Raw genomic sequence first — 20,346 nt, forward strand, 5'->3', positions numbered from 1 at the left:
ATGCTAAATGCTAAAAATAATTAAATACAATTCAACAGAAAAGAACCCTAAAGTGCACGATACCCAACAGACATATATATAACCTGACCGTCACAAGAACCATGATAAGAACCCAGGCAACACAAGAACCCAACAACACGAGCTGAGACCAAGAGGAACCAAAGATTTAAAAAAGAAACTAAAATAGCTGAAATAAAATAAAAAAGATAACCGCAATAAAGAGCAGTAAAAGAAATAGAAACAAGTGGTTAAAGGATCAAGAAAACCCAAAACTATAATATTAATAAAAATCAAAAGTAAATATAAATATGAAACATAAATAGACAAAGTAAGTAAGATAAGAAATTACCAAGTTAAAACACAAGAGTTAAGATATGAGCATAAATACGAGATAAGAGCATAAATAAAAGAACAGTAAGAAGTAAAAGAAGACAAAAAATAGTAAAACCAATAAGAAAAGACATTAAGAAGACGACATCTCATAGTAAATTGTAAAAGTAAACTAAGACATTGCTGAGAAGATAAAATATAAACATAGCCTCAATAGATCCAAGGCTGCCTTCATTTATATTTTGACAATTATGAAAAATGATAATTAAATCATAATTAATTGCAGATGATGATGTCATGTTCGCTAATCTTTCTGGCTTGGCTGAGCTTCCGTACAAAAAAAGTATTGGTTTCCATGGGGACGAACGAACATCCAGCTAGTTCAGATACTACAACGAAAGGTAAAAAACCTTAATATCAAACCAATAAAAACAATGTGACATATGTGCCAGCCGTCCGTCGAGTAGTTAAGAAAAGTGTTCTCGGTTAGCAGGCCGATTTTCTTGTTTTACCATCGACAACCCCAAGCGTTCGCTCTTCAATGTAGCCACATGCTACCTAGCCTCTGCTGCAGCGTCAGTGTAAACATCGGCTGCTAGTGCAACATAAACGAATACTGAGATCCAGTTTAGTGTTCAGCGAAGGAATCTTGTGTATCAAGCGAGATGTTTTCAAATGTATGATTACAGAGTTGCTGTCTGACCAGAATTATGACGACCTTAACTGCGAAAGTCTATCTTTACAGATTATTATGCAGATTCATTTCAAAGTCTATTTTTACAGATTATTATGCAGATTCATTTCAAGTCTATCTCTACAGATTATTATGCAGATTCATTTTGAAGTCTATTTTTACAGATTATTATGCAGATTCATTTCAAGTCTATCTCTACAGATTATTATGCAGATTCATTTTGAAGTCTATCTTTACAGATTATTATGCAGATTCATTTTGAAGTCTATCCTTTACAGATTATTATGCAGATTCATTTCAAGTCTATCTTTACAGATTATTATGCAGATTCATTTCAAAGTTTATCCTTTACAGATTATTATGCAGATTCATTTTGAAGTCTATCCTTTACAGATTATTATGCAGATTCATTTCAAGTCTATCTTTACAGATTATTATGCAGATTCATTTCAAGTCTATCTTTACAGATTATTATGCAGATTCATTTCAAAGTCTATCTTTATAGATTATTATGCAGATTCATTTCAAGTCTATCTTTACAGATTATTATGCAGATTCATTTCAAGTCTATCTTTACAGATTATTATGCAGATTCATTTCAAGTCTATCTTTACAGATTATTATGCAGATTCATTTCAAAGTCTATCTTTATAGATTATTATGCAGATTCATTTGCTTGGTTGTCTGTTAAATCATCTTCTTTCTTCTGCTGTTAGAGGAGGAATACGTACATGTCTTATTGTCAAGTCCTCAAACGTCAAAATGTCCTTCAGAGACTTAAGAAGTAAGTGTTGCTCTCACTCACGATTAACATGACATCATCTCACAGGAAACCCGGTGTTATCGTGTCCATGCAGGACCGTAAATCACAATTGCATCACTTTATTTGGCAGATTTCACAGAAATGATGAGGGCCTTGGGCTATCCTCGTTTGATTTCGATGGAGAACTTCAGAACGCCAAACTTCACTTTAGTTGCAGAAATCCTAATATGGCTTGTAAAAAGGTATGCCAACACTTCTCATATTCTTCTTTTGTAATAAAGTACAATCTGAAAAGCGATGATGGTTTCTTAATTTAAGGCTTTTATGTCTTTATTGCCTCATAACATATTTATCACACCTTTCTTTGGTAGTTAAACTGGAAATGTATTTCGCAATATGTTGTTACTTCATATGTTGAGTTTGACCTGTCCCAGAAGTCTGTTTAATTTAATCAGCCAAAATCCCTCTCTTTCTCCACTGCATAGATACGAGCCTCAGATGGATATCCCTACTGATGTAGACACAGAGTCAGACAGAATATTCTTCATCAAGGCGGTTGCCCAGTTTATGGTGATGTCTGTTCTTTAAGTCATGCCGAATGTACAACTAACTTTTTGAAGACCTGCAGTTAGGTCGCCTGTCCTAACTGTTGTCTCTTGTGGTTGCAGGCAACGAAGGCTCACATCAAGTTAAACACCAAGCGTCTCTACCAGGCTGATGGCTATGCAGTGAAAGAGATGCTGAAGATCACCTCAGTGCTGTACACTGCAATGAAGACCAAGCAGATGACACTGGGGGATCAAATCGAGGAGGACAACAGCAAGTTCAAGTTTGACCTCGGATCACGTGTGAGATGTTCTGTTTACACTTTATAATATGAAGACTGTGTTGGCATATTAAGCTCAAAACAGCCCTTTAATCTACAAGGAGTCTGGGAAAGAAAAGTTACATCAAGTGACATTTAGACTGAGTCATTGTTGGAAACTACATAAAATGAGGCAAATTCCATATATTGTTTGTTGAAGCAGATGTGAATGTGCTGCTGAAGAAATGTTTTTTTTCCTGCTGATTAGGTTTCACTCTATCTTCTCTTCAGATTTCAGATCTTAAAACAGCTCGGCAGCTGGCATCAGAGGTCACCTCCAAAGGAGCATCTCTGTATGATTTATTGGGAAAAGAAGTGGAACTAAGAGTGAGATAAATCATTGAATTCACACACACACACACACACACACACACACACACACACACACACACACACACACACACACACACACACACAGTGGCACACAAGAGAAAACATTTAAAGGAAAAGTTTTTTCTAGACTCAAAATTTTGAAATTATACAAAAATTAATTTCTCATGTTCTTTTATTCACACATTAGACCCAAACCAAATAGAATGATTTCCTCAGTGAAAAGAAAATGATGTAACCCTAAACAATTAAAACTTAAGTACTGTGCTTTTGTTTATGCAAAGCAAAACAAAGTTGCTACTCTCAGATGATAACAGCCGTATTATGCAAGTGTAGTCAATATGAAAAGATATCAGTGACAGTGGTGCAGAAGATTTCTCTAATATCTGAGTTTTCAATTTCCTTTTTAGGAAATGAGAACCGCAGCTATTGCCAGACCTTTGGAGATCAATGAAACTGAAAAAGCCCTGAGAGCTGCCATCAAGGAGGTTTTGGTTTGTATTCATTCTTTTAACCTTCATCCATATTTTCACACGGCCTGTTTTTATCTTAATGTACTTAATCTGCTACTGTTGCCTATGTGTTCATTACAAAGGAGAGTGTGGAGAAGACCAAAGACATGCTTAGTAACGTTGTTTCTGATGAAACAAGTCTGGATGCAAAGATAGAAAAGAAGAAGCAGGAGCTGGAGAGGAATCGTAAGAGGCTTCAGACACTGCAGAGTGTCAGGTCAGTTCACAACCTGACGTGTATAATAATGGGATGACTTAGAGTAAAGTAAAAACAACAGCAACATATTTTGTTCCTCCCACATTTTAAATCTGAACAAATCTTTGCTATGTGTGTTTCCTTTCCTCTTAAGAGATTGTCTTTTGTTTCTCTTTCAATGTTTTAGGCCAGCCTTCATGGATGAATATGAAAAGATAGAAGAAGATTTGCAGAAACAATATGACACCTATGTGGAGAAGTTCAGGAACCTCTGCTTCCTGGAGTCTCAGCTGGATGAATACCGTAGACTGGACCAGGAGAGGTTTGAGGTGTGTGTATATGTCACGGACACCAGTCAGCGTCTGATGTTTGATTATGTGACTTCAATGGAAGTGCTTGGAAATGGCACTTTTATTAAGCATGTTGTGCTGCCTATTGTCACATTTCTGTATAAATCCAGCAGACAATGGGAATAAAATGACCACTGGTGAGATCTGAAGATGTGTGAAACATTAGCGTCCCTCTTCCTTTCTTGTAGAAATGACAATAAATGACTCTGTGATTAAAATTCAGATGGGATAAAAGTGTTTTTCTATTTCTTTTCGTTGCAGGAGGCTGAAAACACAATGAGGATGATGCAGCACAAATTGAAGGAGGAGGAAAGAGATCTAATGAGGAGTTCTTGTGAGACAACAAATTACAAACTGAGCAAGCTAAGCAATAGTCACAATCACAACCCCCATTATGTGACTGCAGATGCTTTTTAAAAAATTTAAAAAAAAAAAAACGTTTTTCTGCAGTGAAAGACGAGGACTCTGACATGGATGTTCCAGAGGATGAAGGTTCAGACAGCGACATGGAAGTGAATCGACCTTCCAAGCCAAGGCCAACACGAAACGGCATCATGGCAGGTACACAGGCCAAGTCCATGTCTTAAACTCTAATTTTCTTATTACAGAATATAAATGTTTATCCATTTTCTGTGGTTCTGATCATTTGTATGTGGTTTGCAAAGATAAATCAACAATAAACATAACATGATTTCATGTAAATGTAATGTTGCCTCTATTTGCACCATAGGTCGAGGAGGAAGATTCATTGGGAACATGCAGGGAGGTGACAGCGATGAGGTTAGTACTGTATTAGACACATCAAGTAAAGATTCACTCCTTCTTTCTCTACAGTCACACATCTCCTTATGTTCTGTCCTGTCTCTCTCGCTACAGAATGACGTGCTTTTAACAGTGGTATTAACTAAGTGCCCCATGCACCAGTTTCATTTTCGGATCAGATTTTCCGTTTCACTTTGAATTTTCCATCTTGCCTCTGTTCCACATTTGACTTTCTCTGTCATACACTTGTGTTTTGAAAGTCCGCTTTAGCTGTTTCCAGACGGCCAATCCCTTATGTCAAAAAGCAACGGAAGGGAAAGGTTTGTTAAGGAATCTACTCTCCTAAATCCTTGTTCATCTATGTATTTAAAGGAAAAATCCATTCTCAAAACATTTGACAAAGAAAGGGTTGTTCGCACAGGACGGGGAACAGACCTTTATTAGCATTGCAAACCCTGTGTTCTGAAACTCCATTCTGCTCCACTGATACATCTGTGGGTATAAATGATATCGCTTTCTTGTCTTTCAAATGCATTCTTACATCCGTGAGATTAACAGTAACAGTGTTGAAGTGTCTGAACTGGATTTTTCCTTTAAATTAGGTTAAACTGGTCCCTTTAGTTGACTGGCTCTAGGTAGAAGTGTCCCAGTTTAGTGATTTACTATTAAATGAGGTCTGGACTGGGCGTGTTTCCATTACAGCCAAAGAGATGGTTCAGTAATTAGATCCTCCTGTCTGATGTTAATGTGAGACATTAGACACTTTAAACTAGAATATAAAACATTTCCATCCATGTTGTATTGCACATTGAGTGATCAGTAATTACACGAGTGAATAAAGTAGATACCTGCTTGCTACCCCCTGTTTCAGACTGAAGACAGTGAGATTGATGTGGATGAGGACGATGAAGAAGATGAGGAAGGCGAGGAAGAAGAGGAGAGCAAGGATTTGGAGGATGACAGTCTGGAGGGACCAGTGTCCGGGGGTGCTCGCCCTTCCAGGGGTGGTATGAGACCTCCTATCCTGGAGGAGAGTGACAATGACTTCTGAGTGTAGAACACACATAAAGACAGGCTCCTGCTGATTCTGTTTCCATCACCTGTAAAAAAAAAAACAAATGCATTAATCATTACATTAAACCATATCGTTTTTGATTAGTAAAGCATAAGCACAGATCCTGTTTTTAAATATGTGTTAACTGTTTATGTAAATAAAAGCTGAACTATTTTATTTTCTGTGTCTGTTGACTGAAGTCCGACAGGTGCATAATGTTTCATTGTCATTCAAATCAATTTATTTTATTTTTTATTTTTTTAACTTTATATAAATAGTGTAGAATTTTTATTTTTCACTGAAAAATAAAAGAAAAACATACCCAGTTTATAATACATGAAAAACATACCCAGTTTATAATACATGAAAAACATACCCAGTTTATAATACATGAAAAACATACCCAGGTTATAATACATGAAAAACATACCCAGGTTATAATACATGTTTAGTTTACGACCAAAATGTACTCCTAGAGGAAACATTTATTTTAGTTCAAATGTAAATTGTCAAGTCATTTTAATTTTGTTTTGTGAGTATTTGCAGCATTTTTTTTTCTTTAATGTGCGAGTCAAGTTACATTCAACAATTCATCTCTGGAAAATATTTACAGTCTTAATGCTTCTTAATCACAGCGAGGCACAATGTGTCAATACATTCACCGTTTCAATGGATTCTTAAATCTTTAAAATGAAAACAGCCAAAGTGAAACTACTTTAAAGTTAATGCGAAGTCGAAAAGCAAGAAGTTTGACTTTAAAATGTAGTGGAGGATGGAGCATTTGGCTTTATGTATGATGATGATGTATGAGGAGGAGGAGGAGGAGAGGAGTGCAGCACAGCACAGCACACATTTTCGGTGAAAGAATCTACGTCATCAGTGTGCGCTGGTTGCAGAGGAGGAGGTGGCAGATGCCTCTTCGAAACAACACTGAACTGTTGTCTACCTACTACCCGGTTTTTCCTCTCATACTGGTATGAAACCGCTTTATGCTTGAATATATATAAACTGGGATTAGTATCCTCTCAGTTAAATTTCGGCAAAGTTATCTAGGGACTGAGTCGTTTCAAAGCGTGGAGGCTTGTTTACCAGGCTAACAGTAGCTAGCTGTAGCTAAAAACCTAAAACACTGAGCTGCAAAACTGAAGTCGTTTGTGTGATTTTAGAGCACTCTCATATGGTTATTAGTTTTTCCTAATCTTTGAGAAAGCATCTCTTTTGCTAAACTGTTTATCCACTAACCCACATTTTTCTAAAACGGTTTAGTGATGTTATCCTGCAGTCACACTGACACTGTATACAAAGATAATGCAGGGACACACAGTAGTATAAACATACAGATAGTGTAAAAACATGGTGTTTAACAGGTTGATTTCAAGTCATTGGTGATAAAGAACAAAAAGTGCTGTTGGAATAAAAAAAAATAAAGCTACACTTCAGCTAGTGAATATGGTTTTTGTCTGTGTTAGTACCAGTCCCAGATCAAACTGGATTAATGTAGTCACTGTCAAACTGTCTGAATGATGAATGATGGTCCTTATCAATCCCCGTCTGTCAGCTGAAGAGCAGCTGTTGGGATGCCAAAGAAGTTCCAGGGTGAGAACTCAAAGGCCGCCACAGCCAAAGCCCGCAAAGCCGAGGCCAAGGCAGTGGCAGACGCCCACAAAAAGAAACAGGAAGAGGACGCCCTGTGGCAAGAAACCGACAAACATGTACTCAAAAAAGAGCAGAGAAAGGTGAGCTGACGTACTAATGAGGTGGACTGTTCATATTTCTGTCTTTTCATTGTTGTGATTTGGAGGAAGTTGCTGTTTTCTGGATTCTTTTGTGGACTGTCATCTGGAATAATTCAAATAACTCAATAACTGAAGTCCTGATGAGATAAACTATTAACCATCCCCAGTATAACACTATTGTAGTTTGTTAGCGAGAACTTAAAAAAAGAGTTTACATGCAATTTTAAGTGATCATCAGCATTAGTATATGTGCCAAATAACAATTGGTGGTTTGCCTCTCAAAAGCAAATTGTTTTGCGTACTGTCTTTTTACTGGAGTCGTCATAACTATGACTATCTTAAACTATCCCCAGTTTAAGCTGACCTAATTGTGGATTTTCTCAGTTACATGCAGAAATGAAATTATGGTTATCATGGCTGGTCTAGTTTGAAGTCAACAGGGAATTCTTTTCAACTTCATTGTTAATTTGTTATTATTGGTTACAGCAAAACTGTTTGGTTGTGGGGGTTCTTAATCCTCATGGCTGAAACGGGGTATTAAGAGTGATCGCGTGTGTTAACTTAAGTTTAGCCAAACTACTTAAAAACAACACATTTCTTAATCACAAGTTCTGACTTGTGAACATTTCTGTTGTTGCAGGATGACAAGGAGAAAAAGAGGCTTGAGCTTCTGGAAAGAAAAAAGGAAAACCAGCGACTTCTGGATGAGGAGAGTGCTAGGCTGAAAGGTAAACTCCTGAAGGAGGCTGCAGCTGGAGGAAAGTTAACCCGAGCCCAGATTGAGGAGGCGCTTCAGAATGAGCAGCTGCAAGCGGAGCAGGAGCAGCAACAGCCAAAAGGTACCGTTAACGTTGAAATGTATGACAAATTCAGCTGGTTTATAGGAGATCAGTTACAGTGAAACATCATTGGCTGTTAAACAAATTTCTAAATACACTGTATTTACCGTGACACCGTCTTTGTCATGTCACAAAATAAAATTTCCTCCCACAGAAAAGAGCCACTTGGAGACTCCACTGGAGGAGAACGTGAACAGAATTATTCCTGAAGAAGGAAGTGTGGAAGCCAGAACAATAGAAGATGCCATCGCAGTGCTCAGGTAACATTTGAACTGACAGTCTGTTGTCTTTGTGATTACATTGATGCTGATATGTAATGTGTTCCAAAGGGTCATGAAACAGTTAACGTTACCTGTGAATGCAAGCAACCAATCCTTACATCCTCTCTCTCTGTTGCCAGCACTGGGCCTGATGACTTGGACCACCACCCAGAGAGGAGGATGAAAGCAGCTTTTGCTGCCTTTGAGGAGGCCAACATGCCCCGCCTAAAAAAAGAAAATCCCAACATGAGATTGTCACAGCTCAAACAACAGCTGAAGAAGGAGTGGATGAAGTCGCCAGAGAACCCCTTAAACCAACGTTTTGCTGGGTACAACTCAAAGTGAACGCACTCTCCTTCCCAATAACTCCAGATGAAAACTGGCTGCCTATGCGCATTTGAGACTTTCATTGAAAATTGAGTAATTCCATTGAAAAATGAGCGTTGTTGATGAGAGCTTTACCACCAACTGCCCAGAAACAATCTCTTCCATACCAGAGGACTCGGCTTTGTTTGATTCACTTGCAGGGAGAAGATCATTTTCCCCTATCAAGGTCACAACTGATCCCTATGTTTGTGCACTTTGCTACTAATGAGGCAATTAAAACAATCTAAAAAGTAACAATAATTCTTCTTTCTAGCACTTCTGGCGAGGTGGGAAGTCTGATGTTTTCAGTGTCATTTATTAAATTTCACCACTCAATCATCAATTTCTCTTGTTGCTTTTAAATGCCAGACATTCCCTTCTGTTGTCAAGAGGCACACATATCAAGTCGCACACTGAAGTTGAACTTTCTTGATAACAGCTGCTTGATTGCAATGTTATTTTTTTGACTGAGGAAAATGCTCATTTGCAAAAAATCTAGTAAATTGGAAATGACTGCAGCTGGGATTTCTTTTGTTTGTCTTCTGAGTTACTTGCAAGTGATCAAGGACCCACAGTGATCAGGAAAAGAGCCTGTCGTCGAGTGCAGAGGCTGAAGAATTTACTTGAGTCAGATTAGTTAAAATGCTTAGCTTGTTCCTCCCCTCAGCAGAGAGGCCTTGTAGTAACCAATCATGGGCTCATCACTCAACGAAATAGACGCTGAGTTCAGCTATTTGTACAAACCAACAGATGCTCTATTATGTTTTAGCGATACAGACACAAGCTTCTTAAAACATTAAGACCTCTTTCTTAGTCATCTCCAGACCTCAAACTGTCACTGAAATTCACTACCCTTCTCTAAAAAAAATCTATTGGGTTTTAGTTAGCCATCACTTCAGGGTCCTGACATATTGCTTTTATTTTCAAACAAAGGGGACCCGGGTCCTGATCCAAGCGCTCAGAGCATTGTTAGTGCTTTGTATAAATTACTGGTTCAGGCTTTCATGGTAAAACGTTTGACCTTTTCTGTGTCCTATTTATTTAGTTACTCTTTAAAAGGAGTCATATAAAATGCAATTGGGGCATAGCCTGCCATTTGATGAAATTCAACATCTTAAATCTATTTAAAATCAACATCAAAAGTAACTTTCTCAATGAATACCCTTCTTTTTGAATGTATATCACTTTAATGTAAGATTTTCCCTCTGCCACAGAAGGAGCTTTAGCTTTTGAATTTGTTTGGTATTCATTTATACATCCAGCGTCAGTGTCCAGTGCTGCAGTCAGTCACAAAGGTTTTCTACAGCGCAGCAACATTTATATACTGAGCTGCTGAGGCAGCAGGCTGCCGGCTTTTTGTCTGAGGCCAGATGGAGAGACAGACAGCAGTCATAAAAAATGAACATTAGCAACCTAGCTGCTAAAAACAAAAAGCTGTATAAGATAAACCACTTAACTAATATATCCGTGTATATCGAGCAAGTCCATCCATTCAATGGTTCAAATGCTTGGAAAGTACAGAAAATACTTTTTTCAAAAATGAATCAATACAATAACAAATTGTATAGCCAAAATAATATAGCTTAGTGATTTATTTATTCGCTGTAAGGAAAGACATATCTAATAATCACCATCCATAAAGTAAACATCATCAAACATCACAAAATCCAACTTTTAGGGTAGAACAATTACGTCTGTGTAAACATTGTGGAGTCCATTTTTTTCTCACGCCATACTTTTAAGTTTTAGTATTATGTTTTCCAAATATATATTTTCATAACATTTAAAAAAAAAGATACTTTTGTTACATTTGTTATGTCAAAAAGCACACAACTGAAGAGGACTTGCACTCTGAAGTGGCCAGATGCATTCAGAGCAACATTTAAAAATGGGCGCCTTTGTCTATGCAGGCTCTTGTGGCAGAGGAGATAAGAGACTGTGGGAAGGCCTTTGAACAACAAAGCTTCAATGACAAGTTCAACTGACCTTTTATTTCCTTTTATGCATTGGAAACAACCACTTTCTTTTCTTTCCCCTAGCAACCTAATCAGTTCACTCTCATTTTATCTGGACTTCTTTGAGCTTCTGCGTGTGATGTCCCGACTAAACACGGCGGTCTGATGTTCAAGGTTTTTGTTTTTCTACATCCTAACCTGTGGCTGCACCCTCCCACTCCCTGTCCATTTGCATGGCAACCCTTTAACAGGCCAGCTGCTGCTGCCCTTTTCTTTCTTGATGTTGAATTCTAATCATTACTTTCAAAGGAAAGCGTCTCCAAAGCTCCTTTATCAAGTGTTTGTACTGAGGAACAAGCTGCTGTCCAGCACCTACTCAAGCTGCTCGTCCTCCTCCTAAACCAGGAACATTCCCTATAAGTAACCTGCTTCTTCATGTTTGGAGAAAAAGGACACATGGAAGAAGAAGGTAAGGACTTTAAGGAGCAGTCATGACTTTTCTTTTTCATGAATTCTTTTTTATTTAGAAGAATTGAGATGTTGAATTGCAGCTCAAATATGTAAGTATACAATAAGTGAGTATATTAGGAATAATAAGGTTTGCATTCTTAGGAAATGATTACAGTGTTCAAGCTGTCTTTGTGATCTTTACAGACTTAACACTCAGGATGTTTGTTAGAGGCTAATACATTTTTATGGAATAAATATCTGTTGGAAAAAGAATCAGTAGTTTTCATATAAATGTGAATTGTATATGGTTTAGTGGTTAAATGATGATCACTGAATAGGTTTTCTTGGTAACGGTCCTCTTTGATTCTGTTTTGTGACAACATAAATTATCAAATAGTCTGTAGCACAAGATGACGTCCTAAAACTCACCTTTTTAACAAAGCTTTCTGCTTGTGCGTTTAGTTTCCTTAGTTGCTTAGTTGATGAAATTTGTTTTTATTTCTATTTGATTTTTTTCTGTAGAACTTCTGAGATTTTTTTTTTTTTAAAGATTTATTTTTGGGCTTTTTGTGCCTTTAATAGAGAGACAGGACGGGGGGGGGGAGGGCACATCTGATTCTGACAGACTGCTTCACATTCATAACCAGCTGAACACACAGTTTGAGGTTAAGAAAATTGTTGCTTCTATACAACAGTGATGGTTTTACACTCAACATATTTTCTCCCTGCATGACAACAGGAGAGTGGACTATTGCTGACTGGTGTGTTCGACTTTCCCCAAAATGTGTTTGGAGCAAAGGCCATTATTGAGGTCTAGGAAAGGGAAACATTTGTTGTAAAATGATAAAACAAAAATATTTTTCTTCTATTCTGCTGTCATTTGAGAATCCTACCTCAGCCTTAAAGTTGATTTAAGGTCTGTGTTTTTTGTAAAAGAAAAAAAAAAGGAGGGGGGGATTGATGGCTACTGTGTGCACATTTGAACTGTAATATACTGCATTTCAATATTTTTTAGGATCTCTGTTGCATAGTGTCCTCATCTTTTGTCTTTCTCATCCCACTATTGTAATCCTAACTTCCATCTGTGCGTGCTATCTTATTTCAGCTCTTCAGTGATGCCATGAGGTTGATCCTTGTTAAACCCACCAATGCCACTCGACGTCTTGACTCAACAGGTGAAGTCTTCCATGACGGAGAGAATGAGCATTGTACCTCAGGAGGTCCATCAGGTCCAACAAAAACTCCTGAGGGACTGCATGATCAGTACTCAGGTGCCTCTTTGGAATCGTCTTCTTCTCCACAGGAGACGAGTCTGTGCCGTGTTTCGTCTTCACCCTGCGAAAGATCCAATGGAATCAGTCCAACAAGGATTCCAGCTCAGAAGTCTCCGGTGAAAACCCGAAACTTAACCTTATCACAGCTGAGTGATCAGGACTGGCTGCTGCTGTGTGGCCAGGTTAGCAGTGTTGGAGATGGCTCAACATCAGCAGAGAGAGCAGGGACCAGTGTAGGACATCCAAACCACAATGACAGATGTGGTTGTTCTTGTCCTGGTGCACACCAACAACACTTAGAGGCTTCCAGTTTTCATCTGCCATCAAATCAGGGAACAATCCAAGACTGCTACTCCAGAGTTTCAAACAAGAAAAGCCTTTCAACTTCACCACAAACCCAACATTTCTCTCAAAGCACCCCAAACCGGACTTCTTGGCAGGTTATTCCACTGCCAACACACCAAAGGGATCTTCAGGATAATTTCATGCTTCAATGCAATGACCCAGAAGGTCGAAAAGATTCTTTGCAGCAACAGCCTTGCAATCATTTAAAACTTAAAGACAACGGCCAAGCAGTGCATCCAAATGTATTCAACATCCCTTTGAACTCCTTTGAGTGTGCTGAGGCAAATCTGAAACCACCTCACCAGCATTCTCAGTCTGCTGTTGCTGCAGAGCTCAACTGGAGGGAGATTTTTGGTAAAGAGCCATTGTTAGTTCAGCAATGTCAGAAGCAAGATTCTCAATGCGGGACAAGTGGCGATAAAACCTGCAAGTCATCACGAGAGCCCTCGATCATCCTCAAGTGCCGACACCTCCCTTACAATCCTTTGACTAGCACCCCGCGGATGAAGAGGTTGTCTACTCCGGCAAGTAACAAGAGTCTTCAGTCCTTCTCGGCAAGTCAGTTTAGTTCACCGAACCAGAATTTAGTGGAGGAGAGAGCTAGACAGGTACATACATATTATTTGTACAATACATTATCACTATTTTTTAAAAAAGTAAATCCAATTATTCATTAAATTGCCATCAATGAAAACTTCACTTCATTTGCCTACCTATCATTACACATTGAAATAGTATGTTCCACAAATAGTGCACACATTATTTATGGAACAGGTTTTTAACTGTACAATTCAACTTTCTATCAAAATTGGCCATTTAAAATAAAAATAGGCAGTTCCCCAGTATGATTGGTCTTCTTTTCTTGTTGATATTCATTGATTTTCTTTTTAAGTCACTTTGGTTTAAATGCTTTTTTCTAATTAAGTGTGGTTTCTGGTTGTAAATAATGTTTTTGTTTTGTTTTGTTGCAATCTGCTTTTTTTAGCATAAAAATATTTTGGCTGAATAAATCCATGCCCTGTTCTGTCTGGCGTACTTCTTGTGCAGATGACCTCTCAGCACCACATTGGATCGAAACCATCCCTCCCTAAACATACATCTCCACCTTCTGACACCTTTGAAACAAGTGACCTAGTCAACGGGGATGCAGTGCATCCGCTGAGCAGCCATGGCACTTTGAGATCCAGTCTTTCAGAACTCAACTCTGGCCAGCAGCCTCTTCAGCTTCTTCACAGCACCATCCTGGAGGACGCCTTTTCCAAAGTCATCAGAGAAGATTCCAGTAAGGCCAACAGTGAGAACCTGACCAGGGAAGAAGGCAACGTACCACAGAAGAAGACCAAGGACATTAGCTACCGGCTGGGTCAGAGAAGGGCTCTCTTTGGGAAGCGCAAACAGTTAAGCGACTACGCCTTGGTCTGTGGGATGTTTGGCATCATTGTCATGGTGATTGAGACAGAGCTTTCAAGAGGATTTTACAGCAAGGTGCCTTCCTCATCCCAAGCCCCTTACTCATCAAGTTTGATAGTTTGACTGTAGATTATTAATGATGTATCTGACTCCATTATTTACAGGAATCCATATATTCCTACATACTGAAAGGCCTGATCAGCCTCTCTACTGCTTTTCTTCTTGGACTCATCGTGATGTACCATGCAAGGGAAATCCAGGTATGTGGATAAAGTAACTCTTGTGTACTGCTGGTTCTTGGTTATCTGGTTAACCTAATTTTATTTTTTCTTCTTTTTACAGCTCTTCATGGTAGACAATGGAGCTGACGATTGGAGAATAGCTATGACCATTGAGCGGGTTCTGTTTGTTGTGTTGGAGCTCCTTGTCTGTGCTATCCATCCAATCCCAGGCCAATATGTGTTCACCTGGACCACCAGGCTGGCCTTCAGCTACACAGCATCGGTAGCGGACGCTGATGTTGACATCATCCTCTCTGTTCCCATGTTCCTGCGCCTCTACTTGATTGGCCGGGTCATGTTACTTCACAGCAAGCTGTTCACGGACGCTTCCTCCCGCAGCATTGGGGCGCTTAACAAGATCAGCTTTGACACTCGTTTTGTCATGAAGACTCTGATGACCATCTGCCCTGGAACAGTCCTGCTGGTCTTCAGTGTGACCTGTTGGATCATTGCAGCGTGGACCGTGCGTGTCTGTGAGAGGTATTAGCTTCTGAACTTCTCACTCTTCCTTTTAGTGAGTTCTTAATATCACAGATCTATGTAAATTCCATTATTTAAAAGTGGGTTGTGATAAAAAATAAAGCTTACATCAAGCTTATTGCAACTGAACAAAGCTTTTTTGATATATTTACACCAATTGCTGATACAGCCAGTTGTCATGTTTACACAGGTATCACGATGCACAGGAAGTGACCAGTACTTTTCTTGGAGCCATGTGGTTGATATCCATTACCTTCCTATCTATTGGCTATGGCGACATGGTCCCTCACACATACTGTGGGAAAGGCGTTTGCTTACTGACAGGAATCATGGTAAGTTTTCTAAAGACAAGTAACCAGACATGTAGTTGAAGGTAATCTCAAACTCAGCGTACCCCTACAGTATAATACAGTATTTCAACACCTTTTTTTTTCTTTTTAGATTTACTTTTGGGCTTTTTATGCCTTTATTGGCAAGATAGGACAGTGGATAGAGCCGAATATCAGGGAGAGAAAGAAAGGAGAATGACATGCAGGAAAGAGCCAGAGGTTGGATCCCAACAAGGGCTGCCCGCTTGGGGGACCACAACCTCATATATCAACACTTTTTGGCCTTAAATTCACAGTTAAGCTCATAACATATGACACATATACTGTATGTCCTACAATATATACCTCTCCTACATACACAATTATTGTACAGTTGGATGGTAATTACTTAAGATGTTTCTGACTGAAGCCTGAAAATTGCTACTTTTGCAAAATCATATTGTATTACTTTAAACATGTAAGTAACGGTTAAGGCTACTTTAAAAAATCCTGCATTAGAAAGATAATAGTATTTTTCCTCACCACGGTACGCCAATGTGTAACTAACCACTGCCCTCCTCGACAGGGAGCAGGCTGTACAGCCTTAGTGGTCGCTGTTGTTGCAAGAAAGTCAGAACTCACCAGAGCCGAGAAGCACGTCCATAACTTCATGATGGATACTCAGCTCTACAAAAAGGTCTTATAACAATCAGACATGCACATATTTTTCTTTTTGATAATGAATGTGAATTTCCAGTCTTACATAAACAGAGCATGTAATACAATACAAACGTTACTGACTGTAAATACATTTTGAAACACTGCTACTCTGCTGTATCGTATGCATATTATTCTGTTCTAATATTCTGTCACAGATAAAAAACACAGCAGCCAATGTGCTAAGGGAGACGTGGCTCATCTACAAAAACACAAAGCTGGTCAAAAAGATCGACCATGCCAGAGTGCGCCACCATCAACGCAAATTTCTGCAAGCCATTCACCAGTGGGTATAAAAAAATATCATCAGGGGAGCATTAAGGATAGATAATGAGAAAATACATTTATATTCCACTCGAAGAGTTTTTCAATAACAAAGATGGGTTGGCTTTGATAGCATGTTTAATTAGCATGCTAGTTTTTATCAGTAAAAACTGAGCTTTGTATTTATTTCACATGCCACAAAAGTGACACCCTTTTCAATTTTAGACTGCGAACAGTCAAAATGGAGCAACGGAAGCTGACTGATCAGGCCAATACAGTTGGTGACATTGCTAAGGTTTGTATGAGCAGTATCTTTCACTCTTTTAAAAAAACTGGCAAAGGAAAAAAAAAAGAAAGCCTTCCCAATCCAACATGACATTCCCTCATTGTTACTTCCCTTCCACATGATGCTTGTGGACAGTTTGGCAAACGAACAATTGTGATAATTTAGCTACAGAGGGAAGAATAGTGTTTATGTGCTCCCACATTTTTCACACTGAGTTTGAAATATAATCATCGGTCAATGAATAACAAGCAATTTCATACAGAAACAATAATTTGATTCAGAATTTATTAATGCCTACATTCAAAAAAATATTTGTTAAATATAATGTATCATTAGTCAAATGTGTAGTGATTACCCTAACAAAATATTATAACTATAGATACCTGGACTGACCTCCTTGCTGTTTTTTTTTTGCAGACTCAGAACATGATGTATGATCTTGTGGTAGATCTGCAGCACAGAAGCGAGGAGCTTGACAGGAGGATTGTAGTTCTTGAAGACAAACTAGACTCCATCCTTCTCAGTGTGCAGTCGCTGCCCGCCGTGCTCTCTCAAGCAATAACAAAGCTACAAAAGGATTTCCTGGACGACCTGGCCTGTCGTGTCCACTTCCTATCTTCCTCCCTGAGCTCTGAGTGCTGCCCGGTCCCTGCCAGGCAGCTCTGTCCTGGACCCACCACACCAGAGACACCATACAGCTCCTAACCACACTCAGAGCTTTTCTCTTAGTTTTTTTTTTTTTTCATGCTGGGAAGGATTGTATTAACTCTGTTACATTTCATCACTGTTCAGTTAAACATATTCCCTCCTGAGAATAATCGCTTCACACTGAGCAGCTCTAATGACACACAAAGTAAGGCGATAAAGGGGAGAACCTTATGCATTATTTTTCTCTGCTTTAAGTTTCACTGTACGTTCAGGGAGAAACAAATGACCAAACATTGGTCCATAAAGATTCCTCTGGACCTCCAGGAGATACATACTGTATCTAGGCAGATGAGTTGTAAACTATGTATGATGGATTCAAATAAATGTTGTTTTTTTATTTCTTACCTTTACCTGTTTAGGCAGGAAATATTAGTTAAATAAAGTTGTTGTTATTTAAGTTGTATACCTAAAAATGTTGGGCCAAATGCAATAGAAATATATTTTTATTCATATTTAAATCTCATTTGTGTATCACTCGCCTTTGCCTATTCAACATTAATATTTGTGTCTCTGTGTTTGAAGCTGTTAAGATATAGAGACATACATTAGGTCTCTCAGAGGTGATTCATTCTTTGCAAACATTTTTACAGCTAATGGTGACAGCTTGCGCTTGAGCATGTTTTCTGCGTATAGTTAACTTTTTAACTGCTTCCAAGTTTTCTGTCATGTTTTAAGACTCTGTGCTCTCGATGCTGGCTGGTGATGGTCTCAGGGCTGATGAGCTCACAACTCTTTTTAATTCCATTTGTAGGCTACTGATATCCTGGACTCAGTTGCCCCATTAAGGACGAAACACTCTTAAACCCCTGTATGATCCCTGGCTGAATGACAACACACGCACTCCTTAGGCGCGTGTGTAGATGAGCGGAGAGAAGATGAAAAAGACATACAAACTTTAAGTGCGTTTTACAATACTACGGGACTGTCTGTTTTAGTTATCAGAAAGCACATAAACATGCTAAGTCAATGTCTAACCTTATATCTATGAACAGTCACTGGCCTCTGGTCCTTTAATGGTTCCATGTGACTCATCTTGCATTGTGCCATCAGCCTAACTCTGTAATGACTTTCAAAAAATAATGTATCAACAAAATATCTGCTCTTGGGTCTTTACTCTCATCTTGTGCTGTGGACCCTTCTATTTCTTCTAAATGCCCTGCTGTCTTTCAGCATTTTGACCCTATATCTCTCTCTTTGTTGTCTGATATAAGGCATCATATGTGGCCCACTAACAGTCTTCTCGACTGTATCCCCTCTCAGCAGAAAAATGTCGGACCAAGTTCAGGCTCCGATTAGAAAACATAATTTTGACCCCTCCATCCTGTCAAATTTTAGGCCAATTTATAAGCTGCCCTTCTTTATCGAAAGTCATAGAGAAAGTGGTTCTCTCACAACTACAGGAGTACCTAGAGTATCATGAGGTTCCGTGAAAAGTTCATGCCACAGCTCTGAAACACCTGTGCTAAGAGTTTGCCATGACTTTCTCCTCTTTCAGTTGATTCTTGGGACTCTGCTGTTTTCGTGATGTTAGACCTCACTTCTGCCTTTGATATGGCGGATCACAGGATCCTTTTATCGCACTTTGAGCATTGTATAGGTTGTGGGGTCCTGCAGGGCTTCATTTTGGGCCCTGTTCTCTTTTTGATGTATTTGTTGCCCTTGGGATCAATTGTTAAAAACACAATACCATTATTCTTTTCTGATGGTCGTCACTGGTGTTCTTGAACGATTTATTTATTCATGTCTTCATGAAACACAATATCCCATTTACTTCTTTGGTGATGACATCCAAATCTATCTTCCTTTTAAAACTAAATGTAAGGATTCAATGCAAAATGCAGCAATTGCTGAACTGTCTGAAGGATGATAAAATTAGATGGAGTTGAATTTTCTAAATCGAATGAAAATAAGATAGAGATTGTTATATCTGGACACCCACAGCTTTTTGATGACTTTTTTTTTTTACTCCAGTTAGACCACTTAATTCAACAAATTAACTGCTCTTGGAAGTCCTGAGATCAAAACATAAAAACAGGGGATTAAGCGTTTGCGGTGACAGCCCCTTAATTTTGGAACAATCTTCCTATCCACATGAGATCTCAGTCAATTGCCATTTTTAAGTCAGTGATGAAGATGCATCTCTTCTCACTGGCCTCCCCTTATTTGTTTATTATTTATTTCTATTGTAAAGCTTGTCTGTTATAATTATTCTGTTTATGGTTTTAAATCTTTGCTATTGTTTAATTCTCTTATTTGTTTTATTATCATGTCTCATTATATGCAGTATCTTTGTCTATGACCGCTTTTGGTCTTTTATTGGGATTTTATTTCAATTGTATAGTTTCTCTTGGTTGTACATTAGGCCTACTTTGGTCAATGTGAGTTGTTTCAAATGTGCTTTATAAATGAATGTGACTTGACTTTTAATTCAAATTTGATATTTGATTTCTTTCTTGCACAAAATTAATGTAAACTATAGCCTATAACATGGGTGTAGGAAACTCTTTTGTTGTTTAGTTTGTTGTTTAAAAAGCTGTGTTCAGGATTACAGACAGCTGGATTGAGGAACAGTGCTACACCAGGAGTATAGTAATGTGGGCTACTGGTTGCCTATGCCTTAACATGTTTTATTATTGTAATTATCTCCCATGTCCCCAAATTGGCTACATATCATCCACTTCTCATTTAAACTTAAGTTTCTTTCATTCACCTTCAGCTCCCGCCTTAAAGGAGAGGTAGCCTAATTACACATCATTAATTCAAGAGTTTTTGTAACTCTCTGGGGTATCCACAAATAAGTTCCACATATAA

General features: G+C 38.5%; 3 protein-coding genes across 4 annotated transcripts; all 3 read left to right on the forward strand.

Moving 5' to 3' along the window:
- The first annotated feature begins 627 nt into the window (after positions 1 to 627).
- On the forward strand, positions 628 to 6,033 carry cluap1 (clusterin associated protein 1). 2 transcript variants are annotated; one of them, XM_065955768.1, is made up of 14 exons: positions 628 to 731; positions 1,741 to 1,808; positions 1,918 to 2,029; positions 2,273 to 2,357; positions 2,456 to 2,635; positions 2,884 to 2,979; positions 3,393 to 3,476; positions 3,578 to 3,711; positions 3,878 to 4,019; positions 4,302 to 4,374; positions 4,491 to 4,601; positions 4,771 to 4,820; positions 5,063 to 5,122; positions 5,674 to 6,033. In XM_065955768.1, the coding sequence occupies exons 2-14, from the start codon at positions 1,787 to 1,789 to the stop codon at positions 5,851 to 5,853; spliced, it is 1,329 nt and encodes a 442-aa protein (XP_065811840.1). In that variant the 5' UTR covers positions 628 to 731; positions 1,741 to 1,786; the 3' UTR covers positions 5,854 to 6,033. The 2 variants fall into 2 exon arrangements, with proteins under 2 accessions (XP_065811840.1, XP_020512109.1); XM_020656453.2 differs by lacking the exon at positions 5,063 to 5,122 and having other exon boundaries at positions 630 to 731.
- Positions 6,034 to 6,705: 672 nt separating this feature from the next.
- On the forward strand, positions 6,706 to 9,575 carry ccdc124 (coiled-coil domain containing 124). Its single transcript, XM_020656465.3, has 5 exons — positions 6,706 to 6,830; positions 7,415 to 7,592; positions 8,233 to 8,431; positions 8,586 to 8,691; positions 8,832 to 9,575. Exons 2-5 carry the CDS (start codon positions 7,434 to 7,436, stop codon positions 9,034 to 9,036), a joined length of 669 nt encoding a protein of 222 aa, XP_020512121.1. The 5' UTR covers positions 6,706 to 6,830; positions 7,415 to 7,433; the 3' UTR covers positions 9,037 to 9,575.
- Positions 9,576 to 11,063: 1,488 nt separating this feature from the next.
- kcnn1b (potassium intermediate/small conductance calcium-activated channel, subfamily N, member 1b) lies at positions 11,064 to 19,956 on the forward strand. The gene is made up of 9 exons (XM_065955769.1): positions 11,064 to 13,689; positions 14,129 to 14,566; positions 14,656 to 14,751; positions 14,834 to 15,252; positions 15,443 to 15,584; positions 16,147 to 16,257; positions 16,436 to 16,563; positions 16,767 to 16,836; positions 17,245 to 19,956. The coding sequence occupies exons 1-9, from the start codon at positions 12,583 to 12,585 to the stop codon at positions 17,530 to 17,532; spliced, it is 2,799 nt and encodes a 932-aa protein (XP_065811841.1). The 5' UTR covers positions 11,064 to 12,582; the 3' UTR covers positions 17,533 to 19,956.
- Positions 19,957 to 20,346: the final 390 nt, after the last annotated feature.

The sequence above is a fragment of the Labrus bergylta genome, chromosome 6 (genome assembly GCF_963930695.1).
Source record: "Labrus bergylta chromosome 6, fLabBer1.1, whole genome shotgun sequence".
NCBI classification, from domain to species: Eukaryota; Metazoa; Chordata; class Actinopteri; order Labriformes; family Labridae; genus Labrus; species Labrus bergylta.